This window comes from Ovis canadensis, chromosome 2 (genome assembly GCF_042477335.2).
Source record: "Ovis canadensis isolate MfBH-ARS-UI-01 breed Bighorn chromosome 2, ARS-UI_OviCan_v2, whole genome shotgun sequence".
Taxonomy (NCBI): domain Eukaryota; kingdom Metazoa; phylum Chordata; class Mammalia; order Artiodactyla; family Bovidae; genus Ovis; species Ovis canadensis.
This window is the reverse complement of record NC_091246.1, coordinates 235,753,845-235,779,264: the sequence shown is the minus strand read 5'-3', so window position 1 is coordinate 235,779,264 and position 25,420 is coordinate 235,753,845. Positions and strand designations below refer to the sequence as shown.

At 40.1% G+C, this 25,420-nt stretch overlaps 1 protein-coding gene across 1 annotated transcript in view; it reads left to right on the top strand.

Annotated features, from left to right (window-relative positions):
• SPHKAP (SPHK1 interactor, AKAP domain containing) overlaps nt 1-25,420 on the top strand; it is a 190,067-nt gene that overhangs the window by 35,599 nt on the left and 129,048 nt on the right. The window contains exon 2 of the mRNA XM_069578388.1: nt 18,175-18,280. Within this exon, the coding sequence (XP_069434489.1) occupies nt 18,175-18,280 (106 nt within the window). The remainder of the gene's footprint in view (nt 1-18,174; nt 18,281-25,420) is intronic.

Below are 25,420 nucleotides of genomic sequence, written 5' to 3'. Positions count from 1 at the left end.
TAGTCTCATGGTGACAGTCAAGAGACAGCATAAGTATGTATATATTTTAGAAACTCAGGCCTGAGAACAGAAAAGAGAAATGTCACTATAACAAGTATTTATTTCTCTTTTTGAGTTACTTGTCTCTGTATGACCGCCTCTGGGTATTAACGCATGTATGTGGAATCTAAATGATAATACAGATGAACCAATTTTCAAGGCAGAAATAGAGACACGGATGTAAAAAAGAAATGTATGGACACCAAGGAGGAACAGGGGAGGTTGGGATGAATTGGAAGACTGGGATTGACATGTATGCACTGCTGTTTATAAAACAGACAACTAGTGAGAACCTGGTGCATAGCACCGGGAACTCTACTCAGTGTGCTCTGGTGACCTAAATGGGAAGGAAAGCCTAAAAAGAGGGGATATCTGTATATGTACACCTGATTCACCTTACTGTACAACAGAAACTAACACAATATTGTACAGCAACTACAATAAAAATTTAAACAAGAAAATCACAAGTATTAAATGCTTATGCATTTATTCAAAAGGTCTGCACATATTGTGTTTAATTTATTATCAAAATATGCTTAAAAACTGATAAGGAGAATCTTAAGAATAAGTCAATTTATGGAGCTTAACATAGTATCATTTCTCAATTTAATATCTAGTTCTTTCCCTGTGCCAGCCTTATGCTACTGCTTTACAAGACAATAACCCCATTTAACCACCAGAACAGTTCCATGACACAGCTTCTGTTACAATCTGCATGTTACAGATGAGGAAATGAATGCTTAGAGAGGTTTACGTCACATGTCCAATTTCACCCTGCTAATAAGTACTAAAGTAGAAACTTGAACCTAGACTTTCTCAAATACCAAAGCACTAGGTTTTGGCTCCGTTGGGGCTCATTTACAGGACACGGTCATGGAAGCCAAGGATTAGAGGGAAAATTAGAAGTTACTATGGGAAATAGCATGATGTAGAGATAAGAAAAGCAGAGCAAATCACAGAGCAGTTATTTACCAGGGATATAAACTTGGATTACACTAAACTCTAACTCCTGATCATTAAAAGGGGTATAATTAAAAGACAGTGTAAAGTAGTCAATAGACACTAAGCATCTGCTATGCGTTAAATGGTGGCAATATGTTTAGAAGCAGTGTAGAGAAGATTGTCAGAGAAGGCAATGGCACCCCACTCCAGTACGCTGCCTGGTAAATGCTATGGACGGAGGAGCCTGGTAGGCTGCAGTCCATGGGGTCGCTAAGAGTTGGATACTACTGAGAGACTTTACTTTCACTTTTCACTTTCATGCATTGGAGAAGGAAATGGCAACCCACTCCAGTGTTCTTGCCTGGAGAATCCCAGGGACAGGGGAGCCTGGTGGGCTGCCGTCTATGGGGTCACACACAGTCGGACACGACTGAAGTGACTTAGCAGCAGCAGCAGAGAAGATTGTATAACAGAATGAAGCACTTGCCCAGGTGGTTTGGTGGAAGAACAGAAATTAGTTGGAAATGGAGGTGGATACTATACCATATATTACTAATGTATCTGAACTAAAATCTAGATGCAGCAGAATGCAGTGACATACATGATGTGTTTTGACCATCCAAACAAATATCACTTGAGCCTTTTTTAAGACGTAAAGAACTTTGGGATAAGTATGTCAATGCTGCTGCTGCTAAGTCGCTTCAGTCGTGTCCGACTCTGTGCGACCCCATAAGATAGCAGCCCACCAGGCTCCTCCGTCCCTGGGATTTTCCAGGCAAGAACACTGGAGTGGGGTGCCATTGACTTCTCCAGTGCATGAAAGTGAAAAGTCAAAGTGAAGTCGCTCAGTCGTGTCCGACTCTTTGTGACCCCATGGACTGCAGCTCACCAGGCTCCTCCGTCCATGGGATTCTACAGGCAAGAGTACTGGAGTGGGGTGCCATTGCCTTCTCCAAGTATGTCAATAGTAATCATCTAATGGCCTTCATAGTGCATATTCATGCAACTCTAACTTAGCAGTGATAGGTACCTTTTGTCTGACATTAAAATAATATTTTCCATACACCATTTGTGGGACATATGTTTTCAAAAGTTTCCCATAGCTCCTGTTAACAAAAAGGGGGGCGGGGAGGAGAAAGCTAAACTATATTGTCTTTGGCTTGATCCTCTTTTCTGAACAAGGAGTTATATTTTCAAGGTTAATTCTTGGGGGTGTTGGTGAAGGCTAAGATTGTGAAACTGAGTTTTAAAGTATAAAAATAAACCCCTATGGAAGTGATGAAATTCCTGAGGCCATTACTTGCTGTCATCTATCTACTCAGAGATAGTATATGAATTTTCAAAGCAAAGCATCTGACACACAGACTATCATTCAATAAATGCTTTTGTATTATGTATATAATCATCAATACACTCTGTTCTACAGTGCAGTTCTTGTATTATATTAAGCAGCTTATTGTTTACCTTTTCTATTATAATAGAGCTTTGTGCATAATATCTACTTATGATGGGCTATCAGACGTTTCTTCCACTGTTTCCCCATCTATTTGCCATTAAGTGATGGGACCAGATGCCATGATCTTCATTTTCTCAATGTTGAGCTTTAACTTTTTCACTCTCCTCTTTCACTTTCATCAAGAGGCTTTTTAGTTCCTCTTCACTTTCTGCCATAAGGGCGGTGTCATCTGCATATTCTCCTGGCAATCTTGATTCCAGCTTGTGCTTCATCCAGCCCAGCGTTTCTCATGATGTACTCTGCATATAGGTTAAATAAGCAGGGTGACAATATACAGCCTTGACGTACTCCTTTTCCTATTTGGAACCAGTCTGTTGTTCCATGTCCAGTGCTAACTGTTGCTTCCTGACCTGCATGTAGGATTCTCAAGAGGCCGGTCAGGTAGTCTGGTATTCCCATCTCTTTCAGAATTGTCCACAGTTTATTGTGATCCAACAAGGCTTTGGCATAGTCAATAAAGCAGAAATAGATGTTTTTCTGGAACTCTCTTGCTTTCCCATGATCCAGCGAATGTTGGCAATTTGATCTCTGGTTCCTCTGCCTTCTCTAAAACCAGCTTGAACATCTGGAAGTTCATGGTTCATGTATTGCTGAAGCCTGGCTTGGAGGATTTTGAGCATTACTTTACTAGCATGTGAGATGAGTGCAATTGTGTGGTAGTTTGAGCATTCTTTGGCATTGCCTTTCTTAGGGATTGGAATGAAAACTGACCTTTCCAGTCCTGTGGCCACTGCTGAGTTTTCCAAATTTGCTGGCATATTGAGTGCGGCACTTGCACAGCATCATCTTTCAGGATTTGAAATAGCTCAACTGGAATTCCATCACCTCCACTAGCTTTGTTCATAGTGATGCTTTCTAAGGCCCACTTGACTTCACATTCCAAGATGTCTGGCTCTAGGTGAATGATCACGCTATCGTGATTATCTGGGTCGTGAAGATCTTCTTTGTATAGTTCTTCTATGTATTCCTGCCACCTCTTTTTAATATCTCCTGCTTCTGTTAGGTCCATATCATTTCTGTCCTTTATCGAGCCCATCTTTGCCTGAAATGTTCCCTTAGTATCTCTAATTTTCTTGAAGAGATCTCTACTCTTTCCCATTCTGTTGTTTTCCTCTATTTCTTTGCATTGATCCCTGAGGAAGGCTTTTTTATCTCTCCTTGCTATTCTTTGGAAATCTGCATTCAGATGCTTTTATCTTTCCTTTTCTCCTTTGCTTTTCGCTTCTCTTCTTTTCACAGCTATTTGTAAGGGCTCCTCAGACAGCCATTTTGCTTTTTTGCATTTCTTTTCCATGGCAATGATCTTGATCCCTGTCTCCTGTACAGTGTCACGAACCTCATTCCATAGTTCATCAGGCACTCTGTCTTTCAGATCTAGTCCCTTAAATCTATTTCTCACCCTATAATCATAAGGGATTTGATTTAGGTCATACCTGAATGGTCTAATTGTTTTTCCCACTTTCTTCAATTTAAGTCTGAATTTTGCAACAAGGAGTTCATGATGTGAGCCACAGTCAGCTCCTGGTCTTGTTTTTGCTGACTGTATAGCGCTTCTCCATCTTTGGCTGCAAAGAGTATAATCAGTCTGATTTCGGTGTTGGTCATCTGGTGATGCCCATGTGTAGAGTCTTCTCTTTTGTTGTTGGAAGAGAGTGTTTGCTATGACCAACGCATTCTCTTGGCAAAACTCTATTAACCTTTGCCCTGATTCATTCCGTACTCCAAGACCAAATTTGCCTGTTACTCCAGATGTTTCTTGACTTCCTACTTTTGCATTCCAGTCCCCTAGAATGAAAAGGACATCTTTTTTGGGTATTAGTTCTAAAAGATCTTGTAGGTCTTCACAGAACCGTTCAACTTCAGCTTCTTCAGCATTACTGGTTGCGGTATAGGCTTGGATTATGTTGATATTGAATGGTTTGCCTTGGAAACGAACAGAGATCATTGTGTCATTTTTGAGATTGCATCCAAGTACTGCATTTCGACTCTTTTGTTGACCATGATGGCTACTCCATTTCTTCTAAGGGATTCCTGCCCACAGTAGTGGATATAATGGTCATCTGAGTTAAATTCACCCAGTCCAGTCCATTTTAGTCCACTGATTCCTAGAATGTCGACGTTCACTCTTGCCATCTCCTGTTTGATCACTTCCAATTTGCCTTGATTCATTGACCTGACATTCCAAGTTCCTATGCAACACTGCTCTTTACAACATCGGACCTTGCTTCTATCACCAGTCGCATCCACAGCTGGATATTGTTTTTGCTTTAGTAAAACAATATTGAATTAGAGTATAGCTAATTGATGCTTGTGCTCAGTCATGTTCCAGTCTTTCAGCTCAGATGGTAAAGAATCTGCCTGCAATGAAGGAGACCTGGGTTCTATCCCTGCTTCGTGAAGTTCCCCTGGAGAAGGGAATGGGGACCCACTCCAGTATTCTTGCCTGGAGAATTCCATGGACAGAGAAGCCTGGTGGACTACAGTCCCTGGGATTGCAAAGAGTCAGATACGACTGAGCAACTGACAATCACAATCTGTGCTTATGCTCAGTCGTGTCCGACCCTGCGACCCCATGGACTGTAGTCCACCAGACTCTTCTGTCCATGGAATTTTCCAGGCAAGAATGCTGGAATGGGTTGCCATTTCCTCCTCCAGGGAGTCTTCCTGACTCAGAGATCAAACCCACATCTCCTATGTCTCCTGCATTGGCAGGTAGATTCTTTACCACTGAGCCACCTGGGAAATCAGGCCTTAGGGTTTCATTAGCAGCATTGACAGTATCACAAGGCTGAGATTTCTGATTCATGAACAGTGTAATGAACTTGACTAAAGCTTGGCCAAGGAGGGAGTATTTGTCAATAGATCAGCCAGAAGACGAAGAAATTTACAGATCATGTGATTTTTAAAGCAAACCAGTTTTAATGTAATTTATTTAAAAAGTAAAGAACAAAGCAAAAAACATTCACCCATTTCTTCCGCCTACCTCTCCCTTTTGTTTATAGATGCAGATGATATAAAAATATTATATATTAGTCACTCAGTCGTGTCCGACTTTTTGCGACTCCATGGACTGTAGCCCACCAGGCTCCTCTGTCCATGGGATTCTCTAAGCAAAAATACTGGAGTGGGTTGCCATTTCCTCCTCTAGGGGACCTTCCCAACTGTACATAAAAGAGACTTCATTAATGTGCATTAGAGGATAGCCCAGGTTAACTGTCATAGAAAACTGTCTCTTGAGCCTTTGAATTCTATACCAATTCTATACCTCTGATTGGCCAACTGCTTATTTCTTTACTTAGGTTTTAAGGTGAATGACCTGGGGCTATTTGTTTCCATCAACCTGATTGTGAATCTAAAGGCGCAGTTGAAATGTCTATTTTTCTTGCCATCCTCAGAAGATTGCTGCAGAAATACTCTATGATTCTCATTCTTTTCAGCTTACAATACAAATAGGTTATTATTTTTTGCAATCTGTGTCTTATAATAAAGCAGTGCTGAAAAATTAAATAGAATGTTCAGTTGATATAGATAAATGCATATATACATGTACGTTTTCAATTCCACATATAAATGAGATTGTACAAATAGTATTTGTCTTTCTTGTCTGACTTATTTCCCTTAGCATAATGCCCTCAAGGTCCATCCACGTCATTGCAAATGCCAAGATTTCATTTGTTTTTATGGTTGAATAATATTCCAGTTCCTGTGTGCATGTACGCACACATGCTTGTATGTTTGGATTCATCCATCCATTGATGGATGTACTTAGAATGGGTTGGCTCTTGTAAATAATGCTGCAATAGACATGGGGTGCATACATCTTTTCAAATGAGTGTTTTTGTTCTGTTTGGAGAAATGCCCAGAGGTGGAATTGCAGGATCATATGGTAGTTTTATTTTTAATTTTTTGAGGAAACTGCATACTGTTCTCCATAAGTGACTGCATCAATTTACATCTCACCAACAGTGTACAGGTGTTCCCTTTTCTCCATATCCTCTCCAATACTTGCTATTTTGTCTGTTAGTCATTCTAACAGGTATGAAGTGATATCTCTTTGTTATTTTGATTTGCATGTCCTTGGTGATTAATGCTGTAGTGCATCTTTTCATTGGCCATCTGTATTCTGATCTTCTGCCTACTTTTTAACTGAGCTGTTCAGTTTCTTGCTATAAAACTTTATGAGTTCTTTGCATATTTTGCATATTAGCCCGTTATTGGATATATGATTTACGAATATTTTCTCCCTTCCTGTAGGTTGCATTTTCATTCTGTTGATGGTTTCCTTTGCTGTGCAGAATCTTTTTAATTTATTTTTGCTTTTTTGCTTTCATTTTTGGTGTCAGATTTTAGAAAATCATCTATGAGCTTACTGCCTTTATTTTCTTCTAGGAGTGTTATGATTTCAGGCCTTATTTTCAAGTCTTTAATCTATTTCAAGTTAATTTTTGTATATGATATAAGGTACTTGGGGGAGCTTCCCTCATAGCTCAGCTGGTAAAAATCCGCCTTCAGTGCAGGAGACCTGGTTCGATTCTTGGTTCTGGAAGATCCCCTGGTGAAGGGATAGGCAACCCACTCAGATATTCTTGGGCTTCCCTGGTGGCCCAGCTGGTAAAGAATCTGCCTTCAATGTGGAAGAGCTGGGTTTGATCCCTGGGTTGGGAAGATTTCCTGGAGGAGGGCATGGCAACCCACTCCAGTATTCTTGCCTGGAGAATCCCTATGGACAGAGGAGCCTGTGAGCTATAGTCCATGGGATTTCAAAGAGTTAGGAATGACTGAGAGACTAAGCACAGCACAGCGTAAGGTAGGGGGTCCAGTTTCATACTTTTTCATGTGGCTGTTCCATTTTTCAACACCATTTACTAAAGAGACTGCCTTTTCTACATTGTATAGTCTTGGCTCCTTTGTCATAGATTAATTGACCTTATATAAGTGCATTTACTTCTGGTTCTGTATTCTGTTCCAGTAAGCTCTGTGTCTGTTTTTTATGCTAAGATCACACTGTTTTATAGGTGTTTGTAATATAGTTTGAAATCAGGGAGTATGATGCCTCCAGCTTTGTTCTTTCTCAAGATTGCTTTGGGTTTTCAGTTTTCCAAAAACATAAAGACTGACCTAAACCCGTTTTCTTCATCTAACAAATTAATCCCTTTAGATAAGGGTAAAATAAGGACATTCACTTTAGCAAACTTTCATTTTGAACCACACAAATGTGTATTTTAAAATCCTCTACATTCTAGGTTGTGGCCTGTTGTTAAACTGGTTTTAACAAGGGGCACTTGATTTCTTGCTCAGAATCCCTTCTGATAGATAGGAGTTTTTATTTTTCTTCTGGTGTTGAGATTAAAGGATTTAGTGTAAGGCCCAAGAATAGATATCCTTAATAGGATTGAGACAATCAAACCAATTACCATATTTTACTAAGAGCATTCTTTATGTGGGGGAGAAGCTAAGAATAAACCTTAGCTCTTAGAATCTTCAAATTATCTAACTTTCACTGTGTTTACTTGACTTCAACAGCAACAACAGCAGCAGGATCCCTTTCTGTTAGAATTATCCTGGGAAATTCTTTAAATTATCTTTTCAGATGTGGCTTATCTCACCATCTGTCACCACTGCAGGAAATTTAGCATTAAATTCAAACACTCTTTAGTGCATAATTTTTTGAGGTCAACCAGGATGCTCAGAAAGATAAGGAAAAACAACATTGATAAACACTAATTGAGCATCCATCACTGCCTAGTGCTGTCCTAGGTGGTAAGGGATCCCTAACAGTGAAAGCACTATTTATAGCCTAAACAGGGAGACAAACAAACATTATGCAATTATGTATCATTTTGACAAGTGCTGTCATAGGACAAGTGCTATTGAAACTCACAAGAGTATCTATCTAATTTCTTGGGTTGAGTTGAGATTTGGAAGATGAGGGTGGAGGAAATGTGAGGGTGTGGATGTGAGTGTGTGTGTGTGCATGTGTGTGTGCATGTGTGTGCATTGGGCATTGGAGGTTGGAGAGGAGCAGTGGTCTCCTTAGCAGAGAGAGGGGAAGAAAGAGGTGCAAGAGGTGATATATAAATGGAGACTCAAAGGATAGAGTAGAGATTATTCTGAAGGAAGCAGGGGTGTGGGCTGCGGTGGGGGGTGGGTACAGGAAGGGTGTTTTTTTTAATTGGGGTATAGTTGCTTTACAATGTTGTGTTAGTTTCTGCTATACAATGAAATGAATCAGTTATATGTACACATATATCCCAGTGAAAAAGCAGGCTTAAGATTAAATATTTAAAAAAACCTAAGATCATAGCACCTGCCCCCAATGAAGTGAAGTGAAGTCGCTCAGTCGTGTCCTACTCTTTGCGACCCCACAGACTGTAGCCTACCAGGCTCCTCTGTCCATGGGATTTTCCAGGCAATAGTACTGGAGTGGATTGCCATTTCCTTCTCCAGGGGATCTTCCCAACCCAGGGATTGAACCCGGGTCTCCCGCATTGTAGACAGATGCTTTACTGTCTGAGCCACTGGGGAAGTCTGTCCCCAAGACCAAATGGCAAATAGAAGGGGGAAAAGTGGAAGTAGTGACAGATTTCCTCTTCTTGGGCTCCAAAGTCACTCTGGACGGTGACTGCAGCCATGAAATTAGAACACCATTGCTTCTTGACAAGAAAGTGATGACAAACCTAGATAGTGTATTGAGAAGCAGAGGCATTACTCTGCCAACAAAGGTCCATATAGTCAAGAGTATGGTCTTCCCAGTGGTCGGGTACAGTTGTGAGAGCTGGACCGTGAAAAAGGCAGAACACCAAGTAATTGATGCCTTCAAATTGTGGTGCTGGAGAAGACCCTGAAAGCCCCTTGGACAACAAGGAGATCAAACCGATCAATCTTAAGGGAGATCAACCCTGAATATTCACTGGAAGAACTGATGCGAAAGCTCTAGTATTTTGGTCACCTGATGCGACTTATTGGAAAAGTCCCTGATGCTGGGAAACACTGAGGGCAGAAGAAGAGGGCATCAGAGGATGAGATGACTGGACAATGTCACTAATGCAGTGAACATGAACTTGGGCAAACTCTGGGAGATGGTGAGGGACAGGGAGGCCTGGCGTGCTGCAGTCTTTGGGGCTGTAGAGAGTCGGACATGACTGGATGACTGAACAACAACAGTCCCCTCCCTTCTGGACGTCCCTCCCACCCCACCTCCATCCCATCCATCTGGGTCATCACAGAGCACCAAGCTGAGCTCCGTGCGCTATACAGCAGCTTCCCACTGGCTATCAGTTTTACACATGGCAGTGCATATATGTGAGTCCCAATCTCCCAGTTCACCTCACATCTGCTACCCTGTCTCCGTGTGTCTGTTCCCTACGTCTCAAATACATTCCTAATCCTGCCCTGAAGATAGGTTCATCTGTACATTTCTAAAAGAAGTAATACCATGTGCAAAGGCTCAAGGGCAAAAACAATATATATTTAACTTAAGACTTTAGATAAATACTTCTCAAGCTTTAATGAGAATGTGAATCCCATGAGTATAGTGTCAAAATGCAGATCTGATTCAGTAGCTCTAAGGCAGGTCATGAGATCCTGGGTAGCAACAAGCTTCCAAGAGTGCTGCTGGTACATAGACTGAACTTTGAGTAGCAACATAAAAACCACTCAATTTCCAGTAGTGGGTCACTTCATTCTCTGGTGAAATCACTGAATATTCCTTAAGCTGTTTTCACCACTAAAGGTTGGCCTACTTATTCACATTGCATGAACCATTGATTGCAGTATGGTGGCAACTCAGGATCTCATTGACATACGACATTGTTCTACAAAGGTGTCTGCCTCTCCTCCTATAATACTTTTAAAGTCGCTACTTTAAATTCTGCTTTGGTGCCTTCCTTCCTAGCTTGATCTTCCTCCTCACTGAAATGCATTTAGTAGTTTCAGCGTGAAACCAGATGGAAAGGATGTGCTTAATAAATACTGTCAACACTTGTCAAAATCAAACAAAAATGTCCCAGGGAAGTATTTACATCCTTCCCCATTAAGAGCAAGTTATAAGGCTGTGCTGTATCTTGACAGCAGTTCTTTCAATGTCAGTTTGTGCTCATTTTTAATAAATGCATGAGTTTCATGTTCTTGCCATCGCTGTCTCATCCTGTAGCAGCAAGTGTTCTGCTTCTAGAGAGAAAATATTTTTGCAGATACTCTGAAAATTCCATCTCCTTCCCAAAGGCATGGGAATAGATTGAGCTGGGTTGTAGCACCTACTGGAAACTTACATTCATGTCATGTGATTTAAAAGATGCACCTCTCTAGATATATTTTAGATATAGGCATCATTAAATTGATTCATAATGTGTTTCAGGAGAGCAGAAGATGCATTGAGGGCACATTGTTAATTTTGCTATAGATGGTTAGCCTTAAACACATGGAGCCAGCCCTGCAGGCAAGCAACACTTTCAAATCCCTTCTTCACCTTCACCTCTGACTAGAATCTCAATCTCACAATCATCTCAAAGGCAGAAAGATTTTCATACCAGGATATATGAGGGTCAGTCAGCTCAGTTAAGTCACTCAGTTGTGTCCGACTCTTTGCGGCCCCATGGGTTGCAGCACGCCAGGCCTCCCTGTCCATTACCAACTCCCAGAGCTTGCTCAACTTATGTCCATCGAGTCAGTGATGCCATCCAACCATCTCATCCTCTGTTGTTCCCTTCTCCTGCCTTCAATCTTTCCCAATAGCAGAGTCTTTTCCAGTGAGTCAGCTCTCCGCATTAGGTGGCCAAAATATTGGAGTTCCAGCTTCAACATCAGTCCTTCCAATGAATTATTCAGGACTGATTTCCTTTAGGATTGACTGGTTGGATCTCCTTGCAGTCGAAGAGACTCTCAAGAGTCTTCCCCAACACCACAGTTCAAAAGCATGAATTTGGCACTCGGCTTTCTTTATAGTCCAGCTCTCATATCCATACATGACTACTGGAGAAAACAGAGCTTTGACTAGATGGACCTTTGTTGGCAGAGTAATATCTCTCCTTTTTAACATGCTGTCTAGGGTGGTCATAGCTTTTCTTCCAAGGAGCAGAAATGTCCAGTTCTAACTGTTGGTCTGCTTAGAGGTCCATACCATTTCTGTCCTTTATTGTGCCCATTTTTGTATGAAATGTTCCCTTGGTATCTCTAATTTTCTTGAAGAGATCTCTAGTCTTTCCCATTCTATTGTTTCCCTCTTTCTTTGCATTGATCACTGAGGAAGGCTTTCTTATCTCTCCTTGCTATTCTTTGGGATTCTGCATTCAAATGGGTCTATCTTTCCTTTTCTCCTTTGCCTTTAGTTTCTCTTCTTTTCTCAGTTATTTGTAAGGCCTCCTCAGATAACCATTTTGCCATTTTACATTTCTTTTTCTTGGGGACCTCTCCACCATGACCCGCTTGTCTTGGGTGGCCCCACACGGCATGGCTTAGTTTCATTGAGTTAGACAAGGCTGTGGTCGGTGTGATTAGATTGACTAGTTTTCTGTGATTATCGTTTCAGTGTGCCTACCCTCTGATGCCCTCTCGCAACACCTACCGTCTTACTTGGGTTTCTCTTACCTTGGACGTGAAGTATCTCTTCACAGCTGCTCCAGCAAAGCGAAGCAGCACTCCTTACCTTGGATGAGGGGTATCTCGTCACCACCACCCCTCCTGACCGTGAACGTGGAGTAGCTCCTCTCAGCCCTCCTGTACCTGCACAGCCACTGCTCATTTGACATGGGGTAGCACCTCCCGGCTGCCACCCCTGGCCTCGGGCGAGAGGTATGACAGAATGTGGCCCACTGGAGAAGGGAATGGCAAACCACTTCCGTATTCTTGCCTTGAGAACCCCATGAACAGTATGAAAAGGCAAAATGATAAGATCCTGAAAGAGGAATTCCCCAGGTGGGTAGGTGCCCAATATGCTACTGGAGATCAGTGGAGAAATAACTCCAGAAAGAATGAAGGGATGGAGCCAAAGCAAAAACAATACCCAGCTGTGGATGTGACTGGTGATAGAAGCAAGGTCCCATGCTGTAAAGAGCAATATTGCTTAGGAAACTGGAACGTCAGGTCCATGAATCAAGGCAAATTGGAAGTGGTCAAACAGGAGATGGCAAGAGTAAATGTCAACATTCTAGGAATCAGTGAATTAAAATGGACTGGACTGGGTGAATTTAACTCAGATGACCATTGTATCTACTACTGCGGGCAGGAATCTCTTAGAAGAAATGGAGTAGCCATCATGGTCAACAAAAGAATCTGAAATGCAGTACTTGGATGCAATCTCAAAAATGACACAATGATCTCTGTTCATTTCCAAGGCAAACCATTCAGTGTCACGGTAATCCAAGTCTATGCCCCAACCTGTAATGTTGAAGAAGCTGAAGTTGAACGGTTCTATGAAGATCTACAAGAGCTTTTAGAACTAACACTCCAAAAAGATGTCTTTTTCATTCTAGGGGACTGGAATGCAAAAGTAGGAAGTCAAGAAACACCTGGAGTAACAGGGAAATTTGTTCTTGGAATGCGGAATGAAGCAGGGCAAAGACTAATAGAGTTTTGCCAAGAGAACGCACTGGTAATAGCAAACACCCTCTTCCAACAACACAAGAGAAGACTCTACACATGGACATCACCAGATGGTCAACACTGAAATCAGATTGATTATATTCTTTGCAGGCAAAGATGGAGAAGCTCTATACAGTCAGCAAAAACGAGACCAGGAGCCGGCTGTGGCTCAGATCATGAACTCCTTATTTCCAAATTCAGACTTAAATTGAGAAAGTAGGGAAAACCACTAGACCATTCAGGTATGACTTAAATCTCTTATGATTATACAGTGCAAGTGAGAAATAGATTTAAGGGACTAGATCTGATAGACAGAGTGCCTGATGAACTATGGAATGAGGTTCGTGACATTGTACAGGAGACAGGGATCAAGACCATCCCCAAGGAAAAGAAATGCAAAAAAGCAAAATGGCTGTCTGGGGAAGCCTTACAAATAGCTGTGAAAAGAAGAGAAGCAAAAAGCAAAGGAGAAAAGGAAAGATATAAGCATTTGAATGCAGAGTTCCAGAGAATAGCAAGAAGAGATAGAAAAGCCTTCCTCAGGGATCAGTGCAAAGAAATAGAGGAAAACCACAGAATGGGAAAGACTAGAGATCTCTTCGAGAAAGTTAGAGATACCAAGGGAACATTTCATGCAAAGATGGGCTCGATAAAGGACAGAAATGGTATGGACCTAACAGAAGCAGAAGATATTCAGAAGAGGTGGCAAGAATACACAGAAGAACTGTACAAAAAAGATCTTCATGACCAAGCTAACCACAATGGTGTGATCACTCACCTAGAGCCAGACATCCTGGAATGTGAAGTCAAGTGGGCTTTAGAAAGCATCACTACAAACAAAGCTAGTGGAAGTGATGGAATTCCAGTGGAGCTATTTCAAATCCTAAAAGATGATGCTGTGAAAGTGCTGCACTCAATATGCCAGCCAGTTTGGAAAACTCAGCAGTGGCCACAGGACTGGAAAAGGTCCGTTTTCATTCCAATCCCAAAGAAAAGCAATGCCATAAAATGCTCAAATGACTGCAAAATTGCACTCATCTCACACGCTAGTAAAGTTATGCTCAAAATTCTCCAAGCCAGGCTTCAGCAATTTGTGAACCGTGAACTTCCAGATGTTCAAGCTGGTTTTAGAAAAGGCAGAGGAACCAGAGATCTAATTGCCAATATCTGCTGGATCATTGACAAAGCAGAAAAACATGTATTTTTGCTTTATTGACTATGCCAAAGCCTTTGACTGTGTGGATCACAATAAACTGTGGAAAATTCTGAAAGAGATGGGAATACCAGACCACCTGACCTGCTCTAGAAACCTATATATAGGTCAGGAAGCAACAGTTAGAACTGGACATGGAACAATAGACTGGTTCCAAATAGGAAAAGGAGTACATTAAGGCTGTATATTGTCACCTTGCTTATTTAACTTCTATGCAGAGTACATCATGAGAAACTCTGGACTGGAAGAAACACAAGCTGGAATCAAGATTGCCGGGAGAAATATCAATAACCTCAGATATGCAGATGACACCACCCTTATGGCAGAAAGTGAAGAGGAACTCAAAAGCCTCTTGATGAAAGTGAAAGAGGAGAGTGAAAAAGTTGGCTTAAAGCTCAACATTCAGAAAACGAAGATCATGGCATCCGGTCCCATCACCTTATGGGAAATAGATGGGGAAACAGTGGAAACAGTGTCAGACTTTATTTTTCTGGGCTCCAAAATTACTGCAGATGGTAATTGCATGAAATTAAAAGACACTCCTTGGAAGGAAAGTTATGACCAACCTAGATAGCATATTCAAAAGCAGAGACATTACTTTGCCAACTAAGGTCCATCTGGTCAAGGCTATGGTTTTTCCAGTAGTCATGTATCGATGTGAGAGTTGGACTGTGAAGAAAGCTGAGCACCGGAGAATTGATGCTTTTGAGCTGTGGTGTTGGAGAAGACTCTTGAGAGTCCCTTGGACTGCAAGGAGATCCAACCAGTCCATTCTAAAGGAGAACAGTCCTGGGTGTTCTTTGGAAGGAATGATGCTAAAGCTGAAACTCCAATACTTTGGCCACCTCATGTGAAGAGTTCACTCACTGGAAAAGACTCTGATGCTGGGAGGGATTGGGGGCAGAATGAGAAGGGGACGACAGAGGATGACATGGTTGGATGGCATCACCGACTTGATGGACCTGAGTTTGAGTGAACTCCGGGAGTTGGTGATGGACAGGGAGGCCTGATGTGCTGCAGTCCATGGGGTTACAAAGTGTTGGATACCACTGAGCAGAATTGAACTGAACTGTATAATCATAAGGAATTTCATTTAGGTCATACGTGAATGGTGTCTAGTGGTTTTTGCTACTTTCTTCAATTTAAGTGTGAATTTTGCAATAAGGAGTTCATGATCTGAGCCACGGTCAGCTCCCAGTCTTGTTTTTGCTGACTTGTAGAACTTCTCCGTCTTTGGCTGCAAAGAATATAATCAGTCTGATTTCGGTATTGACCATATGGTGATCTGGTGACTTGGCGTTTCTTCTTTATCCATGACTAACTCAGCAGTTAAACTTTTATGTGTATAATAATCACTGTGGTATTGTGGCTACTCTCCCTGTTGTCTCCGACGGTAAGGAATCTGCCTGCAGTGGGGGTGACCCAGGTTCGATCCCTGGGTCAGGAAGATCCCCTGGAGAAGAGAATGGCTATCCACTCCAGTATTCTTACCTGGAGAATTCCATGTGCAGAGGAGCCTGGCAGGCTACAGATCATGGGATCCCAAAGAGTCAGACACGGCTGAGAAATGTGGCTACCTGCAGCCATGCACAATGTGCTTTATGGGAAAACAAGGAGCTTCCATGGCTGATCTTTTACTCTAACCTAGGTTCCCTGATTTTGGACCTACCCAACTTTCCCTAAGTTAGATGTGATCCCCCTTTAGAGAGATGCCGATTGCTGAAGCTCTATTTCTATTGTGTTTTGTATCAGGTTTATGTCCATCTCATTTCTCAGCCTTCCTCCTTCCCGCTCTCAGGATTGCTAACCCTGCAATGAGACATGGGGAATGTCCCAACACTGGACTTAAATCCTTTGGTGGCCTGGATGGAAGTGATCCTCCAGGTCACTAAAGATGCCCAATGGACATAGCAGAAGCAGGGCAGGCAGCTATGTAGACTCTTTAGCCTGTCTCTCTGAACTCCTGCACACAGAGCTTTGACTGGCTCCTACTAAGGATAATAACTCAATTTCTTTTGAGTCATGGGCCAAGTTGTTATAGACTGTAGTTACCTTGGTCGGTGATCCTGTCTTCCATGTGTAAATGATTTAGAATCTCACAGTGATAACCTGTTTGGAATAAAAGTCAAACTCACCTGTAGCCGAGAAAGCATTCAGAAGGTCTGGAACTGGGTTTGAGGGAGAATCAGTTACTGACGGTAAGTAGGGTATAGGCCCTACATTGCAAGAAGCCTGAAAAAACAGGGCTGAAAACTCAGACTCTCAATGATACTTTGAAAGTGAGGTCCAGAGCTAGCAGGGACCACAGACTTGACTCCAAGCATTTCATTTATACATGAAAAAGAGACAGACACTGAAAAGCTAGTTGGAACCAGGATCTAGAGTCAGTTACCTTCTGATCCCTCCCCCTCCTTCTTCCTTTTTCTTTCCTTCCTCTATCCCTGCCTTCCTTTCTTCCTTTCATCCTTCCTTTCCCAATCTTTCCCTAGTTCATCAAAAATAATATGGATGCTGTCTTTTCATTCTATTCCTCAAGGTGGCAGTTACTCAGAAAACAATACATAATGTTTAAAACAAAATAGATTTTGCTTGAATTATTCTATAAAATTGTTTCCCAAATTTTTGATCTGTTACAGAGTACTGTCTGCGGTCATGTAAAAAAAGAATGTTATTCATGGTAGTTAATAACAGAAATACAAATGGACTACATGCATGCAATATTTGACTTATGGCTAATTGCAATGCAGTGAAAATTGACTAATTCAGAACCTCAAGCATGAGGCTTGTAGGTTATTTAGAAACACAATGTTCATTTAACGGATCTTCTGTTTCGTGCTTTTTAATCTGAAGAAAAAAAATTCTATATGTTGGGTTGATAATTACATAAAGAGTCATTAGACAATATTTCAAAAAATGTGTTTTAATGAATTGTACATGTTTTATGTGGTCAACAACCACAAAAATAAAATATGTAGACTTGAGATATCAGTATACTTTTTAAAAATCTAGATTTGCATATTTTTCAGAAGAAAATTATTCAGCCTAATTTAAATATACAAGAAGCCCTCTGAATCTTAATATTTCTCAGCTCAGCTCAGTAAGTCACTCAGTCATGCCTGACTCTTTACGATCCCATGGCCTATACAGTCCATGGAATTCTCCAGGTCAGAATACTGGAGTGGGTAGCTGTTCCCTTCAATATTCTAAAACTATTTTCTAAAAATAATTTTGATTTTTATCATGTCTTGAGGCTGTATAAGCAATTTCAGATTTTTTAAAATATTTATGAAAAAATATTTATACACCCCTGTATATAGTCAAGCCCACCAAGATTTGATGGGAACAGGGGAGGAGGATTTAAGGCTAGAATTTTGGAGACAAGAAAGTTAAAATACTGTCTCCAGTCACAGGGATGATAAAAAGATGACCTGTGTTTTCTAAAGCTCATGTTCTTTTCATAGTACCACACTGCTTCCCAATTAAAATTGTTTTCCTCTCATTTGAAAAAATAATATGAGTATTTTTTATGTATTCATTTTGGCTGAGTAGAAATAATGTGACAATGGAAAGAATATTACTTGGGTTTTAAAACTGCTTGCTTAAGAAAATGTGTCAACTCTGCTAGAAATCATGCAGATGTGTCCATCCACAGTCCGTGGAGGGCGATGGGTCACAATTTTATTCAGAATGGAATAGGTCATCGTGGTTCCACCAAATACAAAAGTGAAACCAGCAAGGAAACAAACATCAATGTCAGCAGAAGCTTTGCAGTGTCCAGCTCAATCTGAAAAGATGATTTTGCATAAAGCACATTGTGCTTCTTTCTTTCTGAATATGCAGATGACTCACTGAATGTGTTCTCTTTTGTGTTTTGGGAAACAAACAGCAGCTTGGAGTCACCCCTGATGTACCAGGTTCCGGAAACGCAGCAGGGCAGCGCCAGCGCCAGCTCGGGAAGTAGCCTGGGCGGCTCCATCACTGCGTGTAAGAAGGTAACACTACCTCTAACACCGCTTTCTCTGAACTGAGTGAGCTGATTGAACACTGGTTTGAGTTTTCAAGCACTTTTTCTAAAGCAGAAACAGCAGTAAAACCACACAGCAAACTCATGCACAGTTTGCTCATGGGGATAACCCCCTGATGACATTAAACATGTAATTCCTGGAAATGATCAGAAAAATCAAGCGTTTCAGAAAGGTCTGATTTAAAAATTTTAAGCCTCCAGTCATACAACATACCTCCAACCTTTTCTATTAGCTCTTCCTAAACTTAACTATGGATAAGGGCTTCTTGGATCTCCTTACAGAAAAATTTTCACAAATTTTGAATGACTCAGCTTATTATAGTAAGTTCCTAAGTCTATATCTAAGAAAAATACATTCATGGCTGTTTTATTTTAGCTGTTTTCTTAAAGAGGAGGGTACACTTGGTTATTTTATTAGGAACAGAATTACATTTCCTAGAGTATAGATTTTAGAAATGATAAACAAGTCTTGCTTTCAGACACTTGGAGAAAGTTGTCGTTTGAACAACATAAAATCATCTAATTTAACAGTCCCATTTTTCAAGCCAACCCAACCCAATTTCAGGCTCAGAAATTTAAAGGCAAATGCTCACTTACCTATTTAATGCATTTGTCATTATTTAATGCTGAATTCCAGAGGAAAGTGTATTTCTTTTCTTGAAAACAAAGAAAAATCACACTGGATTATTTCATTTATTGTTAAAAAAAAGTTCAATTATAAAGAATGCTTATAGTTTATACATTAAGACAAATTATTTTACTGATCATGTTTTATATGTATATTTAATTATGATAACATAATGTACATTATATATGCATACATATTTCAGTCTATTGATTACTGTTTGGAGTAAATCAGCAGTATTCTCTGTTTGTGTGATTTTGTATAGTTTTCAAGTATCAAAGAAATCAAATATCTTCAATAGAGAATATACATTGATTATTTAAAAAGTAACATTAAACATAATCTTAAAAAATATTTGCATGCATATATTCATAACTAAATATAAAAATAAATGTGCCTGATTAATTAAGGCACACATGTTATATAACCCTATCTTACTATCACGTGTTACATAATCTTATTTTCTCTCCTCTTATAAAATTCTTGTAGAGGATTCAAAGCTATAAATTCCAGATTTTAATGCAGAAAACTGAGGCCCTGTAATGCAAACTGGTTTTGAGTTGCTTATGAAAAAACTAAAGCTGCAGGTTTCAGGCAGCTTTGGTCTATTCACCTCTGTAACTCTAAATTATAAAGTCATCACCAGATGCTATATCTTTCATAAGGCTAAATTATTTTTAATTTATTCTAACTTTTGAATAACTCTATTTCTATTGATTAGAATTCCAGTGGCATTTAAAAGAAGGATTGAAGCCAGACTGCCTGAATTTGACACACAGTTCTATGATTACTAGTTGTGTGATTTTGAGCAAATTACCTCTTCATGCCTCAATTTGCTCATCTGAAAAAAGATATTATTACCCATTTCATAGGGTTGAGATGCAGGTTCTTCAATGAGTGCATCAATAGGAAATGCTTAGAACAGTGCCTGGGATACTATATATATTCAAAAATAAAGATTATCTATAACTAATAGTCTAAAGAATGGTTTTATCAACTGGTAAACAGTGCCAGAAAAATTCAATATTAGCATTACCATGCTAAGAGAGTTAGTACTTTATGATCTGTTATTTCAGTTATGCTTATTTCCCTAGAAAATAGTCATATTCATTTTTTAAAAAGTTATGTCTAGAAGCTAATGAACTAATAATAAAGCCATTTGGGACTAAATAGCTTCTAGAAAAAGTAAAACAAATTCAATGATCTATTCTAAATGATCTATTATATATGTGTGTGTGTGTATATATATATATATATATATGATTTTATTTTTTATTTATTTTTTTTTTAAATTTTGAATATAATTCTACTCATTCCACAATTATTTCTAGAACTGTTATTAGGCTGAACCATATAAAATTCACTTTTTATTGATCATTTATCCAAAATGACCAAATATGGGTAATTTCATACAATCCAACTTAAACACATTTAAAATTTTGTTAGCTCCTAAAGAAAGATAGGGGCCTCCCTGGTGGCTCAAATGGTAAAGAATCTGCCTGCAATGCAGGAGACCTGGGTTCAATCCCTGGGTTGAGAAGATCCCCTGGAGAAGGGAATGGCAACCCACGCCAGTATTCTTTCCTGGAGAATTCCATAGACAGAAGATCCTCGTGGGCTACAGTCCATGGGGTCACAAAGAGTGGGACAGGTCTGATGCACGGAAAGATACAAGGTTAGATCACAAATGGCCCCCACTCTAAAAGAATTTACAATATGGTTTGGGAGAGTGTACTGGTGTCTGATGTGAAAAGTCAAGCAATAATAATAAGTTAAATAATACAACTGCAGTGACATATCAAGATAGTATAAATTAGGTGACAAATGAGCATTATGAGTATTTATAGCTAAGAACACAGAGAGACACTGGATTTGTAATAGATAACAACCTTCAAAAAGAGAAGTGGATGTTAATTTAGACTTTGAAGTATGATTAAGATTTGAATAAGTGAAGAGATTACCCAACTAAATTTAAGAAGGAGAAGCCAAATTAACGTAGGAGAAGCCAATACTTCTGTGTATGGCAATATTTTTCTAATATTCATGGTACATTCCTTTCATTCTTAAGCTCGTAAACATTGCATTTTAAGACAATTTAGTAGCCTTATATGCCATAGGTTATACACCATGTGGACTCTAATTGTTTTTCTTGCCTTCCAAAAAGTAGCTCACCAGTATTTCTTCTTCTTTGTATCAAGACCATGGTCCCACTATAAAAAGCATGAATATTGAAACTTAATTCCTTTATTTAATTTTTATATGTTACTACAAGTTGATTTAAGTGATCATGATTATGTTTCCATTGCATTAATCACAGGTCACGGGATTGGGGAAGGTAAGGATCTGTATGTTCACAATTGCACATATATGTTCTGTACAATAATTACAAAAAGCATAAGGACAATTCTGTCTTCGAAACAGCAAGACTGTCCAGCTAAATCTCTACTCTTCACAATGAATCAGCCTTCAGTAAGAGTAACATGGATGATTGAAATCTATTGGTAATTCCCCAAACTCATTTTATGTAATAGCTTCATCTTCTCCATCAAAGCTTCTTATCATAACTGACATATTGTTAAATTAACCAGTAGAAGAAATAAAACAAGGGTCCAAAAGATAATGCATTTGTTGGATAATCAGCCTCTTAAAAATTGAAAATTGACCAAATGCATTTCATATGCTGTATGCTTGACAGTGAATCCCTGAGGTTTTTGGAATCCTATCCAGCTTCAGTTGTTTTAGTTTCTTGTTGTTAAGGAAATATGTCACTGGATGCCATAGCTGTGAAAAGGCCATACCATTAGGAAAAAGAATTTAGTGGTCTTATTTGAAGGACAACTTCTTATTTAACTTCTTAATATATGTGTTTATTTGAGAGGGACTGTCGTTCCCCAGAGCTAAGATTACCATACCGTGCAATCCCAGCTGATATATACTGTCCTGGCATTTTGTTGATAGAATCCCCTTTTGCTCTCAAAAATTCCCTGGTATGCACAGTGTCATATGATTATCCCAGCTCTAGCTTCAGAATCATTCCTTCTCTTCTTTCTCCCCTTCCTCTAAGTGCTATGAAAAGTTATCAGATAAACTCACACTGCAGTGTTAGTAACTACACATCTAATGTTGTTGTAACAAATAAAATCTGTTTTTACTTAACTACTGCTACTGCTGAACTAGTATGATTATCACCTCCCTAAACTGACATTGGCAACTGAGCCTGTAGAGCCTGGACATGATTTCGGAATTCTATTCCTCACAAAGCAGTAATCCATCCAAGTTTCGATTTAAGCTAACTTTGATGTCATCCTAATTTAATGAGCACCAAGATCCATCTAATTCTGTTTCACTGACTATGCTAAAGCCTTTGACTGTGTGGATCACAACAGACTGTGGAAAATTCTTAAGGAGATGGGAATACTATACCATCTTTCCTCCTTCCTGAGAAATCTGTATGCAGGTCAAGAAGCAACAGTTAGAACTGAACATGGAACAACAGATTGGTTCTAGATTGGGAAAGGAGTACATCGAGGCTGTATATTGTCACCCTGCTTATTTAACTTACATGCAGAGTACATCATGCAAAATACTGGGCTGGATGAAGCAAAAGCTGGAATCAAGACCTTCGGGAAGAATTTCAACAACCTCAGATATGCAGATGATACCATTCTAATGGCAGAAAGTGAAGAGGAACTAGAGAGCCTCTTGATGAAGGTGAAAGAGAAGAGTGAAATAGCTGGCTTAAAGCTCAACATTCAAAAAGTGAAGATCATGGCTTCCGGTCCCATCACTTCATAGCAAATAGATGGGGAAACAATGGAAACAGTGACAGACTTTATTTATTTATTTATTTTTTGGCCTCCAAAATCACTGCAGATGGTGATTGCAGCCATGAAATTAAAAGATGCTTGCTCCTTGGAAGAAAAGCTATCACAAACCTAGACAGTGTATTAAAAAGCAGAGACATTACTTCATCCACAAAGATCCATCTAGTCAAGGCTATGGTTTTTCCAGTAGTCATGTATGGATGTGAGTTGAACTATAAAGAAAGCTGAGCACCGAAGAATTGATGCTTTTGAGCTGTGTTGTTGGAAATGACTCTTGAGTGTCCTTTGGACTGTAAGGAGATCAAACCAATCAATCCTAAAGGAGATCAACCCTGATTATTCATTGGAAGGACTGATACTGAAGCTGAAGCTCCAATACTTTGGCCACTTGATGTGAAGTGCCTACTCATTAGAAAAACCCTGAGGCAGAGAAACATTGAAGATAGGAGGAGAAGGGGACAACAGAGGATGAGATGGTTGGATGACATCACCAACTCAATGAACATGAGTATGAGCAAGCTCCAGGAGATGATGGACAGGGAAGCCTGGCAGGCTGCAGTCCATTGGGTTGGAAAGAGTCAGACATGACTGAGTGACTGAACAACCACCAGACCCAGGGGAGTTTTAATGTATGCAGTGTTGCTGTTGTTCAGTTGCTAAGTGTGTCCAACTCTTTGTGATCCCATGGACTGCAGCACACCAGGCTTCCCTGTCCTTCACTGTCTCCAGAAGTTTGCTCAGACTCATGTCTGTTGAGTTGGTAATGTCATCCAACCATCTCATCCTCTGTTGCCCTGTCTCCTGCCCTCAGTCTTTCCTAGCATCAGGGTCTTTTCCAATGACTCAGCTCTTTCCATCCGGTGGCCAAAGTATTGCAGCTTCAACTTCAGCATCAGTTCTTCCAATGGATATTTAAGGTTGATTTCCTTTAGGATTGGTATGCAATATAAGGCATTTAAATGATGAAATTCTAAATACTGCCTGGGGGAAAAAAAATGAGAAAGTAAGAAAGCTGCTGGTGAAGAGGGGACACTGGAGCCCTCCACGGTGTCTCTTAAAATTGTTTCTCACCTGGACATTCCCTGATGTTTCCTTCTGTTATAGGATAATTCCTCCTTACAAGACAAATACAACCACCTTTGTTAAACTGAATCATATGGATTTCCCTTTAAATAAGCTAAGTTATCATAAATGTTATCCTTTTTGGTCTATGAAACACTAAGTGAAGTGTCCTTAATATTCTCTTTATAATAAATCAAAATCTGTTATCTAAAGGGAGGCAGTATGGGGAGGGAGTTGGAGGGGGGGTTCAGGATGGGGAACACTTGTACACCCGTGGCAGATTCATGTTGATGTATGGCAAAACCAATACAATATTGTAAAGTAATTAGCCTCCAATTAAAATAAATAAATTTATATTTTAAAAAATCACTAACCAAAGGAAAAAAAAAAAGGTGGGGGGAGAGGCAATAAAGTGCTGTGTAGCAAAGCTGAATTTGGAATCCAAAGTCTCAAGTCAAATTTCAGGTTTCTCCTTTTACTGTGTGATCTTAGACCAGTGATGTAACTTCTCTGACTCAGATGTCTTAAGGGTTGGAAAGCCTTCATACCAACCCTTAAGACATCTGAGTCAGAGAAGTTACATCACGAGTCTTAAGAGCTTGGGCCTCCCTTGTAGCTCAGCTGGTAGAGAATCCGCCTGCAGTGCGGGAGACCTGAGTTCCATCCTTGGGTTGGGAAGATCCCCCTGGAGAAGGGAAAGGCTACCCTCTCCAGTATTCTGGCCTGGAGAATTCCATGGACTCTGTAGTCCATGGTGTCGCAAAGAGCTGGACAGAACTGAGCGACATCCACTTCCACTTCCCTTTCACTGGTTGCTCAGCGGTAAAGATTCCGCCTGCCAGTGCAGGAAACAAGGGTCTGATTCCTGGGTTGAATAGATCCCCTGAAGGTAGGAAATGGCAACTCACTCCAGTATTCTTGCCTGGGAAATCCTATGGACAGAGGATCCTGACAGGCTACATACAGTTCATGGGGTTTGCAAAGAGTTGGACACGACTTAGTGACCAAACAATAACATGACATTTATATGCCAAAAGCTTTGTGTAAGTCTTCAGTACTTAATTCATGCTTAATAAAAATTAATTTATTTTTAACCAAAAAATAAATAATCTTTTGTTGTTGTTGTTTAGTTGCTAAGTCATATCTGACTCTTTTTGGACCCCATGGACTGTAGCCCACCAGGCTTCACTTTCCATGGGATTTCCCTAGCAAAAATACTGGTGTGTGTTGCCATTTCTTCGGGGGATATTCCTTACCCAGGGATCGAACTCAAATCTCCTGCATTAGTAGGTGGATTCTTTACCATTGAGCCACCAAAGAAGCCCACACGGTAAAATTTATTTAAGTAGAATTGACGAATGAATCTGGTTGTACCATGCAATGTGCTTTCATCATGTTGATTATCTGTTGGACTCTTCTCTAGTTTGAAAACATTATGAAAGTGAAGTGAGAATGCTAGTCACTCAGTTGTGTCTGACTCTTCATGACCCCATGGACTGTAGCCCACCAGGCTCCTTTGTCCATGGAATTCTCCAGGCAAGAATACTGGAGTGGGTAGCCATTCCTTTCCCCAGGGGATCTTCCTGTCCCAGACATC